Source organism: Ostrea edulis, chromosome 10 (genome assembly GCF_947568905.1).
Source record: "Ostrea edulis chromosome 10, xbOstEdul1.1, whole genome shotgun sequence".
In the NCBI taxonomy this organism is placed as follows: domain Eukaryota; kingdom Metazoa; phylum Mollusca; class Bivalvia; order Ostreida; family Ostreidae; genus Ostrea; species Ostrea edulis.
Window position 1 is genome coordinate 20,587,491 of NC_079173.1, and position 19,298 is coordinate 20,606,788.

General features: G+C 35.2%; 2 protein-coding genes and 1 long non-coding RNA gene across 3 annotated transcripts; 1 reads left to right on the forward strand and 2 right to left on the reverse strand.

Moving 5' to 3' along the window:
• Positions 1-3,257: 3,257 nt before the first annotated feature.
• LOC125666340 (pancreas transcription factor 1 subunit alpha-like) lies at positions 3,258-7,085 on the reverse strand. Its single transcript, XM_048899514.2, has 2 exons — positions 6,106-7,085; positions 3,258-4,077 (listed from the first exon to the last, which is right to left on the reverse strand). Exons 1-2 carry the CDS (start codon positions 6,557-6,559, stop codon positions 3,875-3,877), a joined length of 657 nt encoding a protein of 218 aa, XP_048755471.1. The 5' UTR covers positions 6,560-7,085; the 3' UTR covers positions 3,258-3,874.
• Positions 7,086-12,372: 5,287 nt separating this feature from the next.
• Positions 12,373-14,678, reverse strand: LOC130051036 (uncharacterized). Its single transcript, XR_008799440.1, has 2 exons — positions 14,586-14,678; positions 12,373-12,874 (listed from the first exon to the last, which is right to left on the reverse strand). It is a non-coding gene; the product is annotated as an uncharacterized LOC130051036 (long non-coding RNA).
• Positions 14,679-14,867: 189 nt separating this feature from the next.
• Positions 14,868-18,649, forward strand: LOC125666337 (pancreas transcription factor 1 subunit alpha-like). The gene is made up of 2 exons (XM_048899511.2): positions 14,868-17,391; positions 18,099-18,649. Exons 1-2 carry the CDS (start codon positions 16,968-16,970, stop codon positions 18,287-18,289), a joined length of 615 nt encoding a protein of 204 aa, XP_048755468.1. The 5' UTR covers positions 14,868-16,967; the 3' UTR covers positions 18,290-18,649.
• The last annotated feature ends 649 nt before the right edge of the window (positions 18,650-19,298 follow it).

Sequence of the window (19,298 nt, forward strand, 5' to 3'; positions counted from 1 at the left end):
CGTATAATAGAGAAAATAGCCAGGTTCCTAAACGTGTTTTGAAATGATTGATTAATTGTATATTGTTTAACGCCCCTGTCGAGAATTCTTCACTCATATGGAGACGTCACCATTGCCGGTGAAGAGCTGCAAAATTTAGGCCTATGCTCGGCGCTTACGGCCTTTGAGCACAGAGGGATCTTTACCGTGCCACGCCTGCTGTGACACGGGATCTCGGTTTTTGCGGTCTGATCCGAAGGACTGCCCCATTTAGTCGCCTCTTACGACAATCAAGGGGTACTGAGGACATGTTCTAACCCGGATTCCCACGGGCAAGTGATATGTTGAAGTTACATGTTCTAGATACATCGGAAATTAGAATGTCAAAGTTAACATTCTCCTTTAGGAGCGAGATCAAAAGTTCAATGTCTGACAAAAATACTTAATTCACATAGCTTTCACCAAGACCCCCACCCCCCTTTAAAACTAAATATGATTAATGTTGAAACTAATCGATCAACAAGTAAAAACATATGATTATAAATAACACTCTGTATACCTATTATATATACTGTTTATCTACAAAAGAAAGTGTACATCAAAACTATTAAATGTAATATCATTATGTGGTTTTTTTTTTCTTTTTCCACTAAAGTGTAATCAATGTCGGATGACGGAAACTTACGGGAGATTTTATCCCTCCTCCCCCTAACTATTTGAATTTATATTTTTATCCGACATCGATCTTTTGATCTCGCCCCTATTATTTTATATAAGTATAGTGAAAACGGCACTATTTTTCTTCTGGACACCAATGGAAATTAAAAATTCTATATAATTTTTTTTTGGTTCAGAAAGAAAATATATTGTACACCAAACGAAAAGAAATAACAATCCCTATGGAATTATTTCGTTTGAAGATCAGAATCAATAACATCCGACCATCGAGGGAGCAAATCTTGGCCTCAGTTTTCCACTCTTTTTGCAGAATGATGGACCATCATCCTACTCAGTGAGCTTAACATAAAGAGGCCCCACGTGCACCTTGTCCTTTTTGTCGACATTAAATATTTGTTTTCATCATGAACAAACAGGTCGCGCTAATCACCACGGTTTATCGTTGTTTACCTGGCGTTGTAATACGGGTATTCGAGGCGTTCGCGTTATACTTTATTGATGCCAGGTAAGCCGTTCAGAGGCTTGTCGGTAATCGCATCGGAAGGACCGTGTTAATGCAATTAACTTCACAATTTATACCCTTCTCCATTGAATTTGATGCAGTTTGGCGGATCATTGAAGTTGATGGATCGTCTTCACGAGTACGGAATCTTATACCGTATTTTCATAGATTTTAGAGTCAGGTTGATCCTGTTCTAAAACACACAAGATGGAATAAAATATGAATAGTGTTAAGACACATCAAATAATCACGTCGAGGTTTTTTACGTGATTTTCTTTTTGCTTTTTTTTTCTGTTTTTCCGGGGGGGGGGTTGACTTTTTGGGGTGTGGGGGTGGGTTTTTGTTTGTTCTTCATCTAGAATTATGACTCTGACAGTAATGTAGAAATAGAGTCATCATGTCCAACTCGTACATAAAATAAAAGTAGGGTCATCATTTAAACCTCCGGGTTAGAAGAGGTCATCAGAACCCCTTGTCGTAAGAGGCGACTAAATGGGGCGGTCCTTCGGATGAGACCGCAAAAATCGATGCCCCGCATCACACAGCAGATGTGGCACGATAAAGATCCCTCCCTGCTCAAAGGACGTAAGCGCCGAGCATAGGCCTATTTTGCAGCCCGTCACCGGCAGTGGTGATGTCTCCATATGAGTGAAAGATTCTCGAGAGGGACGTTAAACAATATTCAATCAATCAATCAATCCAATGCGTACATAATATACATATAGGGTCATCCCTTCCAACTCGTACATAATGTATGAATAGGGAATAGAATCATCATTTCCAATTTGTTTGTAATATGGTTGTAGTATCATCTGAAGGACGTGAAGACTGAATTAGTTCTGCTTGCATACCTGTTATGTTGCCTTATAATCTTAACTTATCCAATGAAAGGTGAAGATAACGAACAGTTATCAATCTCATAACTCCTATAAGCAATACAAAATAGAGAGTTGGGCAAACACGGACCCCTGGATATGCCAGCGGTGGGATCAGATGCCTAGGAGGAGTAAGCATCCCCTGTCGACCGGTCACACCCACCGTGAGCCCTATATCTCGATCGGGTAAATGGATCCATCTTTCTTGGAACGGGAGATTCTTTATAGCAGGAAAAAAAAATTTAGACGATAATTCTACATTGAGGAAAAGTATAGTGTTGATCCCAACGCATTGCGTTGAATATTCGGTTATCGAAGTTTTGGATTTTTTTTTACAGCAACCGTCCATCTACACTAAATGAGTTCAAACTGATGTTTATTGTACATGTAAATTGGTTTTTCTTTAAATTAGTTCATTTTAGAAATGAATAGGGACGCTACGACCCTTGCTGTACTTTATTTTGATGTTGACAAAGAAAGTCAATAGTGCTTTAACATATGACCTTCGTTTGATTCATTACTCCCTATAGTTTACATTACAAGTACACGATTGTTTTGTTAAGCGGTACAAAAGTATACGCTCATCGTGGTCACTACAGAAACACCAAAAACGTTAAAACCAATTCTTCACGGATAGTTTAAACTTTAGAAATAAAATAATAGCCGAATGACCGCAATACCACTGAACCGGATTAAAACCACAATTAATCAATCAATCGTTTGTTAGAAGTTATTTGAGGTAAACTGACCACAGATGCAAGTCCTAATGGAAAATTTCTTAAAAACACTAATAATTATTCTCATCTTATCCGTTAAATTCAACATATATCTTGTGTATATACATTAACATTATTAATAAATATGTAAATTTTAAAAAAAAAATTGACGTTGTCAAAGAGATATATACCATATATACGTCTCAAACCTAACATTGTAGAAAATTAGAGAATACAATAAATGAAATAAATGCAAAGAAATTAATACTGTATATCGATTTGTTCCGAATTCAATAAATAAATGAACCATATATGTCGGTTATGATGGGCTGTAATGTCAGTAGCTGCAGAAGTGTGACTCTCTGAGAAAATATAGGACTTCAGATCTGTTCCATTATTTTCCCAGAGAGGTACAGCTCTGCAGCTATAATATCATATGAATATCTTTTTTGTGCCGGAGCCAATATGTCTACAATATCTCAAAATGAAAGTAAACAACATGACGAATAATCAAAAATAGTTTTATTTTTTAAGGAATCAATATTAAACACAACTAACCAAACAAAATTTATCTCAATGAATTTCATCCCATGCCTATTAGTGAAAATCATGATAATTTAAACATCTAGAAAATTTGTTCGGCAATTGCAGTGACAGCCAATACCACAGACTATCGCATCCCGGCAACCACACTGTATCCCAGAACACCACGGCGCCTCGGCAAGAGGACCTCACGAACTCTGTTATATTTTTACCCATTTAGATCTCACAGGAGACACCAGTCTTGTTAATTTTAACTATCAATTGTAACAGTTATTTTACAATAATATTCAGTAAACATAGATCATATACACATGTACTACTCACTGCTTTTATTGTGTTTCAAAATTCAACAACTGTAGTCCATATTTAAATGGGTTTTAAAGATAACTTACGCTTATAAAATACCATAATTATTCGCTGAAAGGACTCAATGAAAAAACTAATAACTTCCAAAATTCGCAGAGATGACAAAACGGAACCATGAATATAAAACTGACATGGAGTTTTTGTATCAAGTAAAACACTCTATGTCTTCACCAATTCAGGAAAAAGTAAGTCTGCAATAATTTCTGTATTAATTATCACAAGCTGATTGTGGAGTCTGCTTGCATCACGTCATCACACGATTCCTGCTTAGCTTTATGTTTCGTGGGATCCTCTGGTATCCAGGTCTTGGCAAACATTGTCCGATTAGGCCCGAGGCTAGGATTTTTCTCGTCTCTCCATGACAACGAATGACCCGCCAAAGGGAGCCATCCACGTGCTATGTCGTCTGCTCGCATGCCTGTCACACGAACAGATTCGAAAAGAAAAGACATTTGAATCGTCTGCTCAATAAAATAGAAAATCTGGTGATAGCTAAAATAAATAAAGAAAACGAATTTGTAATTTGTAATTCATTGGAAGTCAAAGAGAATTGTTAATGTCTAATTATTCAAGTGTAATAGCTTCTTTGTGACATTTCAAACGATGATAAAGAAACGGATAATTTTTTCCTAAGGACGAGGTATTCTCTACAAGTTTGCCATCTACGGAGCTTTTCGTCGACTGTAATCTAACGGATATTTCGAATTAAATCCAATGGTGTTTCTTCTATAATGAATACATGCATAGAGGTGAAACCTCGTTTTTCCGATCAGAAGCGCAAAGTAATATTTCTTACGTGTGAAAGGTATGGCGAATTAAAGGGATTATTCGTGACTCTCGAATTATTCAGAGTAATTCGAAGAAAAAAAAATCACGGGTTTCATTCTGTTCACATCAATGAAGTCATTATTATCATCATTAGGACTATCATTAGTATTTTCACTCACAATTATCATGATTGAAAATTCGAGATCAAAATTATTAGTATTAAAAATATTGTCTCATTATGTTTGGGCATTTGAATTTAAAAAAAAAATGAACGAAAGTTCAATATAATGAAATATTTCTTTTATGTTTAGAAATTTAGAATTTAGTGAGCAGTTAACATGCACGTGCTTTGGCACAGTTGCATCATTTGTCACTTGTATAATTCGGATAGTCATCCTTTTCTGTGGACAATATTGAAAATAAACCCATTTATACATGGAGACGGTTGAGGAGAACGCACACAGGTGTAAGGCTACAGGTGTAATAACACGAATGTTTTATCCGTCTTCTTTTATACTAGTAGCGAATTCGGAAATTAAAAGGATCGCAATTTATCGAAGCCAAGGTAGCGATGCTTTTAGTGGTAGGTATGAAACATTTGCATTTATAATCTGGATATACCAAACAGGGAAATATAAACAAATTAAAGGTTTGGATAAATTTCCGACTACCGTATTCGACAAAAAGAGATGAAAAAATGAAGATAACGAACACTGATAAATCCAATGAACCATATAAAATACAAAATAAAGAGCAGGGCAAACACGAACTTCTGGATACACCAGCGGTGGGATCAGGCCTGAAGGTTATAAAAACCTTTACCGTACTCATACTCAGCCATGTTTGTTATGAGTACAACTCTGAGTAAGCTCCCAGTTTACTCGAAAAATCTTGAGCATGAAATCCATTTGAGTATGAAAAGGATTTTATAAAAGTTTGAGTACGATTTAGAGCACGGAGATCGAGTTTGAGTATGAAAACGTGCTCAAAAAAGTTTTATAACCTCCAGACCTTATATCTAAGAGGAATAAGGGACCATGAGAAGTCTCTTAGTCGCCGAATTCCAGAAGCATATAATGCACAGTCTGATCCGTATGTAAGCTATCGTCTCGTCACGAGCCCTAGTTTATGTTCAGACTTTTAAGTCAATTCGAGTAAAAGCAGTTTTATTTTTATACATAGAATCAAGGGGCAAATAGTTAAAAACTCTCACTAAGATGAAGAAAGCTACATGTAAAAAGACACTGCGTAAAAACAAGGGAAAGTGTTTTTGTATTAAAAAAAAACAACAACAAAAAAACAAACAAACAACTTGCACCACTTTTCGATTGAATTCTGCTCATCCAAACTCAAATTCTAACAGAATAGTAAATATACGAGTTATTTGAGAAAATTATAAAGTAAAAAATCTGTTCACAAATAACAAATACTGTAGCTTTTTAAAACATTATCGTGGTTTTGTCCCCAAATGAAATGCCATTAACATTCAAACCGTCCACAAAGGTGTGTAAATTCGCAGATAGCTACATTTTAGTGACATTCAAGTTTTCCTCTTCAATAACTTTAACACTGATCACTTGATTTTTTTTTAGTCATTCTCAACCACGAAAATTAGTATTCAACTAATAATAATGAAACCACAGAGAATGGCATTAAAGAAGGGTTAAGACATACGTACTGTAGTGGTAATTGATAACAACTTTCCGGGGTTTCTCTTTGTACGCTGACTGTTGAGGATTCGCATTCCCAACGTTGGATTTCACCAGCTCGGACAGAAACCCTATGTAACCTATAGCCAAGCGTAACGTATCTACTTTGGATAATCTTTTTTCGTATGGCAGTGTGGGGATGTGTGCGCGAAGTCCTTCAAAAGCGTCGTTTATAGACTGCATTCGTTTCCTTTCTCGTAGATTCGCAGCCTCTCTCTGCTGGATTTGATGGAAGTGGTTGTCTTTTTTCTTTCTACTTTTCGGATTTGATTTCAGTATACCTTCCGCTGGAGAGTCTTGGCTTTCGTCAGATATTGCAGGAATATCGTCCACAAACGAAAAATCTGTTGAATCGGGTGAAGTAAGGATTTCATCGAATTGTAAATAATCCATGACATATAGATTTTGAACGTTAAAATTCATTTATGATGATAGAAATGTTTAAAAAAAAAAATTCACTTCTATCGCATATGATCCAAACACAACATTACACAGAATTCCATCTGCAAATATTTCATTGCTTTGTAGATTTGTTGATAATTTGAAATTTTAATCGTGAAAACTTAAGCCTCCGTAGCCTATGTGATTACATTGCATAACCTCTCATTCATATCCTGATTTCCATTTCCATAAGCTTTTATCCTTTTGAATATTAATTACAGGACCCTTGATTTTTGTATTTTCTTTCATATCTAATGTAAATATAGAGACACGTGCTGTGATCGAAATTAGCCAATCAGATTATTTGTTCTATCTAGGTCGTGTGCTGTCGAACTTTTGTTCGGGATTAATTACATGCTGTCTGTAGTCCCTCACATACAATAATGAACCGTAGACGTTGATTTACTTCCCTTTTTAATCTGATTTCTTCCTTTATTTGCAAACACTTGAAATGTCACTGTTGAGTTGCTACTCTTTTAATTTTCTTATTGAAATATAATTTATTTTATCGTTTCCAAAATGTTCAAAGACCTTAACAGGTAAAGCTGTGTATGCAGAAGCAGAACAGTTATGTGTACAGATGTAACGTGGCGGGATATTAGTTCATTCATCCAGATCAAAAATACGAAATGCTACTGTGTCTTTATATGGTAATGTAAATTAATGAATTGAGACATGTTGTTGAAGAAAATCTGAAACGTGTAAATATCTATTACGAATTTTGTAATTATCATTTTGTCTGTTTGTTGAAAAGATAAAAAGTTAAAAATGCGACGTTTAGTTCAATTTCCAATATAACTCTTAAGTGAGACAAAATTCTGAATACACCCTAAAAGTGTAATAATTTTAACTGATGTAATTACGCTACAACCGGGGAATCCATATTTCATTTGTGTAAATCATAAGCGCAGTTTACTTTAGGCCAACCGGAATTGTAAAAGTGGAATACTTACGTACAGAAAATCCGGTATGCAAACAAATGCCCTCGGAATTAATCAATACAGCATGAGAATTTCCGCATCTGATTTCAAAGACGATCCTACTAATTAAAAGAAATCTTCAAATCGTTGATTGGCGTTGTGTGATTCGGTCTTTGGTTGCGTTGCAGAAAGAACAATGGTGAATGATTATCGATATATTTATTAAACCTCTAACTTTTTTCTTCCTCTTCCACGGCATGTTATTGTTTGTCATATTTAACATGTTATTGGAGTCTGCATACCAGCATGTGCTCTTTTAAATGGAAATAGATCTGATATATATATTTATTTATGCATTTATTTATAATCTAGAAATAAGTACAGAAAAAGCACAAGTAGTAATACAATAAAAATTATCACAAAGCCGATTGAGTATATATAGTCGACTAGTTTCTTCAAGGGTATATACTATATTTAGTTATACATGTACACAGTGGTTGTAAGGTGATATAAAATGCTTCAATACATTGCCACGCTTTAGTAGAGCTCTAAATGATGCATTGGTTATTCATTAGTTTTAGGCATTTCGAAATAACGAACAGTGATCTATCTCAAAATTCCTATAAAGAATGCAAAATTAAGATAAGGGCACACACGGACCCCCTGGACACAGCAGAGGTGTGGTCAGACAAACACGGACCCCTGGACACAGCAGAGGTGTGGTCAGACAAACACGGACCCCTGGACACAGCAGAGGTGTGGTCAGACAAACACGGACCCCTGGACACAGCAGAGGTGTGGTCAGACAAACACGGACCCCTGGACACAGCAGAGGTGTGGTCAGACAAACACGGACCCCTGGACACAGCAGAGGTGGAATCTGGCTCGGATTTTCTCGAAAAAAAAATCTTTTATTTGAGCAGTCAGAATTCGAGTAAAATCTCAGACTTATGTCCAAGTTTCGACTTATGATTTTCTTCGAGAATCCAGGCTAGGTGCCTAGGAGGAGTAAGTATCCCCTGTAGACCGGACACGCCCACCGTAAATATGTTGATCTAAAGACGGGCATTATCCGTTGCTTTATTTGCTATAGGGCATTTAACAGACTCTCCCAACACTACCCCTCTATTGTTTAGTATGCTCAATATTTTTCTTTTTTTCCACTCTGAAATGAATTAAATGTGCCATGTAAAAATCTCTGAATGTAATCACCTAGTCATTTCATGTGCTAAGAATATTCTAAGTGTTTCATAAAGAAATAAACGTACCCTTCCAATATATCAGAGCAGTACCTGCTACTCCCCCATTTCGAAGCTATTGGACATCTACTTAATTAGCTGCATTTAGTTGACTGTGAACTATTGTAACCTACCATTACTTAAATCTATATATACATGTAACGTACAATCAATTGTTAACAAATATGGACAATTTATTTCAAAAGGAAACTAATTCTTATTTTCATACCATTAGAAATGTAATCAAGAGAATGAAAAGATGAAACACTTCTTTTAAAGATAAAATCCAAATGAACTAATAGAAAAGTGATTCCTTAATTCTTTCGTGAGTCTCTAGACTGGCCAAGATGCCGCTACGCATGCATTTGAATTCGACATAACGTTCACCTTTCGCCAGGTCACGTGCATCTTAACGTAGATACGACTCTAATTGTGATGGCAACCCACACAATGTCCTTAATCTGTTACCTGACAAATTGACAACCAACTGCAGCATATTCGCTTTAGTGATTAAGGCATGTTTGAGCTTTGATTTCGATCAAATTTATTGCTAATGCAGATTAACAAACCAACGAAAAAGAACGTTCGAATGAATCGGGAAAGCTCGTATGGTTTCTTATATATTTCGTTATAACAAAGATCAAGTAATGCATGGGATTTATCGCGTCTCGTGATTCGATGATAAAGATGGCGAAAGAAAGGACAAAGTACATTAGTTTTAACTGAACATATTCCAAATATTTCATGAAGCTGTTGTTTTAAAATAAAACACTGCAAGACTTAGTATTCAAAATACCGAGTGAAAAATAGACGATGTTTTTTTTGTTTGTTTTTTTTTAAAAATTCCCATTTGAGATATTTATGACTTTATGAAGAAACAATTTCCATTTTGGGATATTTATGAAATTTAGAAGAAAAAAGAACTTCCATTTTGAGATATTTGTGGAATTAAGAAAAAATTATTCCCATATTGAGATATTTATGAAATCAAGAAAAAATGAATCCCATATTGAGATATTCATGAAATCAAGAAAGAAAATGATTCCCATAGTGAGATATTCATGACCTTAAGAAAAGAGAATTACATGTATCAATCATCATTTTCGTCCCTATATGTATAATGCCTCCCCATTCTGTTCACGACCTGAATCTCCGTTGTTTGCCTTCTCTTTCCACAGCTCTTCTCTGTGTTTCCTTTGGTCTTCCTTCCTTCACCTTTCGGGTGTCCAATCTAGGGCTGTTCCGGCATGACTATCACTTCTCATTCTTAGTTCACATCAACCTTCATGCTTTTATGTTGTTCCTATCGTTTCCAGGTTGATCAATGTGTTTCACATCGATATAATTTTGTGGTATCATGAAAATCATAATTATTAGAAATATGTTCAACTAAAAGCTGGAGAAATCTGTTCAATTAAAGCTGGATATAACAAGTGAATAAGGAATACAAGTAGTTATATATTGAAGTTCGTTATATCAATATCATAATATAGAATGTACAATAGATCTGAGAAAAATTAACTCATGAAATGAGCGTGTCATGCCTGTTAGTTTAAACACCGATTACATAACAAGTACCCGTATGATAATTTTAATCAGCACAGTCCTTCGATATGTTTAAGAAAACGCTAGTTTATCCACAGTTTAAGTATTGATATAAAGGATAACGTCAATTGTTCTGGGAGCTTCTGTAAACAATTTTGCCGGGTGGACACAGCAATCAAAAATATCCCCTTCACCTGCCGCGAAGAAGCAAATATGGACGATAGAGCCTTTCAATGGTCTCGGATATTTGAATCCGTTTAATGGCCCTATCTCTATCACCCATGCATTGTCCAGCGTATTGACAAAGTTCTTCATAACTCTCCTAAGTCAAAGGCCAGGTGATCGTACTTGAACCCCCGTGACCTCGCGTGCGCTTCGAAGAACACCGAGCCCGACCCCTTTGACCCGTCTTTAAGAAACAGGGTTGCTAATTGATAAAATACCCGAGTAGCGATGGTCTGTTTGGGGTTGATTATTTGTAACGTCTGTTTTCTGACTGACCACAGTATGTCTTTATACTGTGAAATGCTTGTAATTTTCAATCAAACGTGTCTAACACCCCAAAGGAATTTTACTTGACACGCCCCCAACCGAGTGAATATTCTCAGAAATAAATGTAGCTTAATAGCACAGCCTACCAAATCTGTTCTTTAATGAAACGAAAAATATTTCAGTCTCTTTGATATCTTAATTGTAAAAATTTGAATTAAATCATGTGGCATTCAATATTTGCGAAATTAAGGTGAAGACAGGTAACGATTAAATGATAAATAATTTCGAATAACCGCTATTCTCTTCCTGTACTACTGTATATAGAAACCGCACATCAACGCGACTAACGTTGAGATCAGTTGAATAAAATTGACCCCACACTTGTAACATTGGGTACATTGAGGTAAACAAGGAGAATAGTGTATCAAGTTTTAAGCCCAGACATTTTATGCAAGTATTATCAATTCGAGCCCGGTATATTATTTGTACATGTATATGTATAGGTACAGTATTTGTATATATTTTCATGCTGCCCCTTGAGGGCCCTTGATTAGAAAATAAAAATATATTCAATGTTCTATTTGCGAACTCGCTTTCTTCTTCTCAAATACAAACCTTTGATTTTCTTACTTTGATAATACAGAAAACATTTTCTTTTTTGAAAATTTTGTATCAAAACTGGGTAAAGCTCTAAGTTTTCAACATGACCTACTCCTATTATATCTTGGATCCAACTCTGTTGTTTAAAAAGTGGGGAAATCTGGTATTGCATTGCGTATATGAATATTTTTCTGCACTTTCCTATATACCAATAAACGCCCATACCTGTACCCTTTACGCTCTCTCTCTCTCTCTCTCTCTCTCTCTCTCTCTCTCTCTCTCCATGTGTGCCCCTATGAATTAAAGACCGTTCGGGTACATACTTATCCCTCAATTAAACAGCATACAATACATAATGAAGGAAAAAAGAATATTGCCAAGAAAATGTTATGATATACTGCTAATGACCAAACATCGCAACATGATATACAATATATGTGCTTTGCAGTTTCAGGGGATTGCTAGCACCAAAACTCAGTCTCCCAAGTCCTTACTGTAAAATAAGCATGTGAAAAGAATATCGAAAACTCGAGAATAAGACGAAGAAAAACCTTTGCGAAACAAACTTGATTATATAACAGTGTACAAAATACGCGATAGATTTATACAGTAACAAGCCCTCTATATTATATCTCCTGCGACACTGGGAGAACCTTTGAAGTATAACATTTATTATCATGTTCGGATAATCCATGTGTAAACCATTGCCATAATTTGTGGAATCGCCATTACTAGGAGATTGGAAATCACAAGACGTTTTGATTTCCATTCAATTGAAGATTTTTATTATATTTGATTGCTTTCCTTAAGTCAACAATAGTCAATTGTTTCCCCAGAGTCATACGATATACTGTGTAAATGTTATGATACACGATTTGTCTTATCAGCATTTACAGAATTAGAATGGACAAGCATATTTAGTCTGTAATGGAAAAGAGGCATAGCTCTCATTCTATCAACAAAACGAACTATGAGTTTGAGTAAGGATGAAGATATGTTAAGTGATTTTTGATACTTTATTTAAAAAATATTTCGTTATTTTCAATATCGGTCTGGTCAGTCATCATGAACTTGAATGACCAAGAGCGGTCTGGGGGTTATAAACTTTTTTTTAGCACGTTAACATACTCAAACTCGAACTCCATGCTCTAGATCGTATTCATACTCAAAAGTGAAGGTTATAAAACTTTTATAGAATCATTCTGGTACTCAAATGGAGTACATGCTCAAGATTTTTTGAGTATGCTTCAGAGCTTGCTCAGAGTTGTAATCACAGCAAACATGGCTGAGTTTGAGTATGAGTACGGGAAAAGTTTTATAACTTCCAGGTCTGGTGATGTCTTTATATGAGTGAGAAATTCTCAAATGGCCGGACTTCAAGCAACAAAAAATTCTGCATCTTGGTTATGTTTTCAACTTTCAGCCAGATTCATAGTAGCTCTACTTCTATCACGTGGTCCAGTTCGCATCCCTTTGGTACACGATCAAACTGGTTCTATTCCCTAGAAGAAAGGATTTTAAAAAATGATAACAATGATTAAAGAATTTCAACCCCCCTAAAAAATCTGCACTTTAATTATTCAAAACAAGAAAAGATATCCCTGGCATAACCTCATTTCATGTTTAAAGAAATTATTCCTAGAATTACATGTATTTGGGTCATCTAGAATAATTGTGTTATAAGATGTATTCTCGAAATCTTTACATTAAAAAAAAGAAAATTAATTAATTAGAAACTATAGCTTTAAAATCAAGCCTAATGGCAATTTTTTTTTCATTCTGTTTATGTGAAAAAGGACAATTTTATGTTCAATAATACATGTATATTATGATCATTACCATGCATAACATTCCACGTAGATATGACCAAGAAACTGGGCTAGAGGTTCGTGTAGGAGAAACGAAGGCAGTTTGATTTTTTTTTTACTTTGCGGACTATCTACATTGGGAAGTGAAACACGTGGTCATTTTAGTAAGTAATTGAAATGCTCTTGGTGAAGCAAATATTGCTTGCAGAAACTATTACCAAGATGTGTCATCAAGATTATGTGAACCTGGGACAATCAACATGTCTCCTGCATGTTAAACGATAGTTAACCATTAAAAAACTCTCTCTTCTGCTGAGAAATGGTGTACCATAAGCGGCCCTGTTATCTCATTTTGTGTACACAACGCCCGACTTAGTTGACGTTTGAAATTTACAAGTAAATAAATAGTCCTCAACCCGCGCGTGATAATGGAGAGAGGCAACGAGCGGCGCGCGTGACAGCTCGTCTACTCAATATTAAGTTGCTACATTGTAAATGTTCAAATTTAAATCGAAGTGGCATGTAGAAATTCTCAACTTAAGAGGGTATTTACAGATTTTTGAGAACCTTAGACGTTACTTTAGTCCATAGTGATGTGCTAAAAATAGATGATGAATTATTATACATGCACTGTAACTGGAACAGAGGAAGTTTTTTTTAAACACAATATTATTATGTTGTTTCTGTTGAATAGAACCGAATTTTACAAAATTATAGTAAGGTACATTTGTTTATTTTGTAAAGATATTTCTATCAATGCAAGATCAATGTAGGTGAACATATGTAGAAATGTTAGAAGAGACTTTATATATTGCTGCAGGTAATAAATAAAACAATTTTGCTATTGATTAATTTAATTAACATTTTCACACAATTTTGTAAATAGATAAATTTCAAAGTATTTCTAGCTATATATATGTCGATAATATTGATACCTGCAGTAAAGCGTATAAGGGCAGAAAGGTCATTACAAATACCTGACCTAAGTCATCGCTGTTTCTTTTAATTTCTATTTTCATACAGAAATGGAAGCGTTACCATGCAGACAAAAGCAACTATTATTCGCCTGGCAACTAAGAAAATTTTTCTTTTCTTTTCCGTTTTCATATTCAATTAAAGCGTTATAATAGAATTCGTTCGGCTTGTTTTAAATTTACAAAACCGTTTTTAACAAATTCAAACAAGGACTTCACAATGCCTTGACAAAGTTAGTAGGGTGCTTTTTAGTAGACAACTTTTCCCCCCTTGTTTATTCTGACAAAATTTAATATTGGAAATGGAGAGAACAATTAAATCATTCAAATCGACACTAGAGAGTTTTAATAATCGTTTTTGTATGCTAATCAAATAGTACACCGCGTATTGTTGACTTAAGAAAATAATGGAGAATATTGGCTTATTATACCTGAACAAGGATATGTAACACCATGTGACGATAATGTCCCTTGTCTGCGAGAAATACAAAGAGCCGACCGGATATTCACAGGATACCGAAGCCAAATAGCGCACACTCACAATACAATATGGCCGCAATGGTCAAAGATATGCATTTGAAGAAAGTTTTAAGTATCTTCGTTTGGCGGTAATAATTTGTGTTCTACTGTCGCATTCTCGCTTGAAATTCCTTTTCGAATTAGAAGTTTACATATGATTCAATTTCCGCGCTCTGTAAATGATCATTTGTAGATGTAATGGGGTACAAAGCGGAAACGTTAGTAACTAATTTCCGCGGGTAAACTCTCGCCGTTTTTTCCAAAATGTAATTTGCTTGGTTCACTAGCAATTCCGTGGTCTTTGAGACATATCAAAACATATTCAAATTCTGTCCATTTAGTTTCACTTAGGAATGATAGTGAAATGCACTGTAGTCTGTTTGACAGCCTTCTTTTAAAAGACAACGAGAGCTAAACGATCATACATACATGCATGCACGGAATATAATTAGTTCTGTCTAATGATTTATATATATGCAAAGAAGCAACTTGACAAAATGCTGAAATTTTGTATGAAATGAAAAATCCCCAAATCCCAAAATCGAAAGATTATTACGTTATCAGTTTAACAGGTTAGGCTCGTCATGTCAGGGAGAATTATAGGCGATAAGCTGAGAACGGCGTGAACTCCTGGTATTCATGTACTGACACTAAGAATATAAGTGTGATGTTTATCAGAGAAATGTATCAGCAAAATCAAAATCGAATGTCCACAAAGTTAGGTAAATACAATTACACATGGTACCCTGTTATCCTTCTACCTCTCTCGTTGATCTTGACGGAGCAGGACAAGTGTTAAATTTCAAAACTAGGCCTAAAGCAGGAGTTTTAAGGATGCTTGATTCCTCCCCAGCGTTTGGTCAAAGCCACATTCAATGTATCAGAATTCTTTATTCACTTTAATAACTCTATGATGATTCATAGAATAAAGTTTCATCTTCATATGGTGTCATATTGACACGCCTTTGTAAATTGTTGTCATAAATCACATAAATTATGTTTCGAGAAAAAAAAACTTTTCTTGAATGTTTCGTAGTCTGAGAAATATAGTAACAAAATTACAACAAATCCTACTATGGTGGATAAACAAAAAATACAGCGTCCTATATATGCATTGCATAGGAAAGAAAAGTCTTAAACCTATAACACATACACACACACACACACACACACACACACATACATACATACATATAAAAATCTACATGCACAAGAAGTAGTATGATAAAAATATCACAAAGCCGATTGAGTACGAATATACTTGATTTTTAACCTTTATGATTTAGAATACAGTGATGGTTTAGACAGCCACGCCTCGATACAATGGTATATGTATTATATATATAATACATATATATGTAATATATATATGCATGTATATATGAAGAGAGAGAGAGAGAGAGAGAGAGAGAGAGAGAGAGAGAGAGAGAGAGAGAGAGACTGAGTATAAAGGGTACAGGTATTAGAGAGAGAAAGTTAATTAAGACTATCCTCACTACTTCGCGCATTGGGATTAGCATATCGTTTGTCCTGGGGAAGGGACCTGTCGTCCTCAAAAATTGACAATCTAATTGTTCGTGTCGCTGGTCATTTTAGTGCTTATATTTATATGATAATCCTGTTTGTATTGGAGAATGCTAATGGATAAAAAGATGTATATTGAAAATGGACGGCTAAGTTAATGAATGGACAATGAATTAATGTGTAAGTCTTTCAATCACTAAACGTGTGCATAGTTTTCCCCTTAGTTGTTAACACTCTGCATTTGAACATAGAGAAACCCGGCGATGAATACGTTTTCAGTGTGCATGGCCACCCGATCCCATCTTCTCGCATTGCATGGTGAATTTAAATTTTCGCCGAAATCCTACGCTATGAGAGGGAGCACCAGTGTTTATCTGTTTTAAATATCTTATTGCCAAAATAATTATTTATTTACCGTCGTGTTAAGTCGAACCCCGTGTCTCTGTCGCACGCGAGCGATCTGATTGGTCGATAGCGGACGAGTTCGGGGTGTTACACGGGCCATGTCCTATATAAACCAGAGAGTGTCGCGTGCTCTGTGGTATATGAAATATCTGTCGTCCAACCAAACTTGTTTAACCCAAACTTTCCTTAAGGCCTTATCAGCACTGATAATATCTACCATCTATTAATCATTGATCATTTACGTTTATGAGATGGAAATGTTCAATGAAAAATCTCCCTAATTATTATTCACGAGAGTCGATTCTAAGACATTGTTATATATTTTTTCATCTGATCGGAATAATAATCGTTTTCCAGTTCGAACCATGAATGCAATGGATAATTTTCTGCTGGACGAAGACTTTCTTGATTTTTACGAACCTTTAGAATACAGTGATGGTTTAGACAGCCAAGCCTCAAACGAATCCGACGAAGAGAACATCTTCTTTTTCACGGACAAGCACTCGGGCAAACCAGTGAAAAAACAACAGCAGCGGAAGGCCGCCAACATGCGCGAGCGACGGAGGATGAAGTCCATCAACGACGCGTTTGACAATCTCCGAAACTCCATCCCGTCCACCATCAACGCCGACAGAAGACTATCGAAGGTTGACACTCTCAGACTAGCCATTCGGTATATTGGACATTTGTCGGAGTTGGTTCAGACTTCTGCTGAGTTCCAAACGGAAGTATCTATGAAGAAAAATAGCAGAACCCACGATAAAGTCATTGTCCGGTGTCACTTTTCTGGTAAGTCGGTTAAAGTTGCGTGAAACATTTTCTTGTGGTGTCCTGAAGACATTGAACACCCCTCTTACTATTAGATTTGTGTAAAACTTGTAGAATGAACCTTTAAAACTACAACTAAAAGTTTTATTGGTTATCTTATATCGATGATCAATCGAAATATTTAAAAAAAAAAAAAAAAAAATTCAAAATCTTTATAATCTACAAACAATCGAGCTCATAAAATGAAAACGGTTGATGCAAAGCAAGAGATTCGTGTAACGATGCATATTTTGTTTTTAAAAAGAAGATACTTGTATTCAAATTGATGCAGTTATTTCACATTTCTTTTTATCATTTTAAAAAAATCCATTTACAACTTTTCGTGTCATCCTTCCTAAATGTATATGTTCAGCTTTCGGATATTGAAACAGAAACTGATGTTTATGCTACTGCTCTCTCGCTACATTTCCTTTAAACAACTTCGACTATGACTGAACGTTTTCTTTTTTATGGAAATATTGTAATATCTAATTTTAGATTAAAAATCAATAATGGCTACCCTTTGATGAGAAGTTAGAGCAACACATGACACCTTCAGTGATATTTCTATTGCAATAGATATAAATCGTCATCATTAATAAATTTTCAAATAAAAAACGAAATCTAAACGAACTAAAAAAAAAATAAAAAATAATATTTAATGTTTGATGTTTATGATTCTTTTTTAGATATCACGGAGGAGATTTTAGACAACCATGAGCCCCTTATGGGCCACTCGCTCTCTTGGGATATCAGCAAACCCCCAAACCAAACCGGGGAAAACCGATTCACCGCCAAAGTCTGGGTTCCGGAAATACCTACCGAGTCCGATTTAATTAATATCAACTCGTATTCTAATGACTTCCACCAATACCTGTGATTGACTTTTCCTTCGTGTCTCACAAGGACTCACGAAAGTTTGTTCCGAAGAGCAAGCAAAAGGATTTCTATGCATAACAAGTCACTGCCAAAATACCCGGATGGAACTGCTTCATTTGAGCCGAAAAAGGCAGTGAGGTGTCGAATAGGCAACGAAAGCGCAAGAATGTGCGATATATATACCAGAATACTTCACTAGTGTTCTTTGTTATTTGTTTATTTGTTAGACTTCATACAAACAATTATTTATTTTATGATGTATTTACACAATGTTGAATATTTTATATCTTTATACGAAATAGCCAGAGATTGATTTTTGCTACCATGGTGAAATTGATGAATATAAAAATGAGAAAAACAAGGCGTTGTGCTTTTCTTTTTCCAAAGTGTGTGGAATGATGATTATAAATATAAAAATCAATAAAATAAAAAAGAAAGCTCGATTTTAGGGAAAACACAACTTTCCCTGGTTTGGTAATATTACATTGCATGATTAGACTGAGTTCGGACCCTAGGATCATATTAAATATTATATTCACATTTACAATTTTTCGCCCTAGGTATCTTTACAGAATGCAATAATAGTCACTTCTTCCTGAAAGCGATACAGTAGTAAACAATGCTCGTATGAATCTTGATAAACATAGTGCCTCTATTCTAATGACTGGGAATTCCTACGAAAATGAAAGTAGAATATGTAAATATTTTAAATAAATAAATAAATAAATAAATTTCGTTTTTGAAATTACATGGGAGTATGAACTGGAACTCTTGACACCGCCACATTAATGCGCTTCATGATGCTAGCGTGAAGCGTCACAATTCATTCCGTCATGTATTTTCAGAAATGAAAATTTATTTCTTAAATAAAAAAGAAAATATATGTAATTTTCCCTTTATATTTCATATGAACCTATATTTTTTCCCCAAACCTATTTCCTGCATGAATTTCTCGTTCAAATCTCACAAAACTTGTACTAACAAATTGATAATTTGATGTTGCTTTGGAC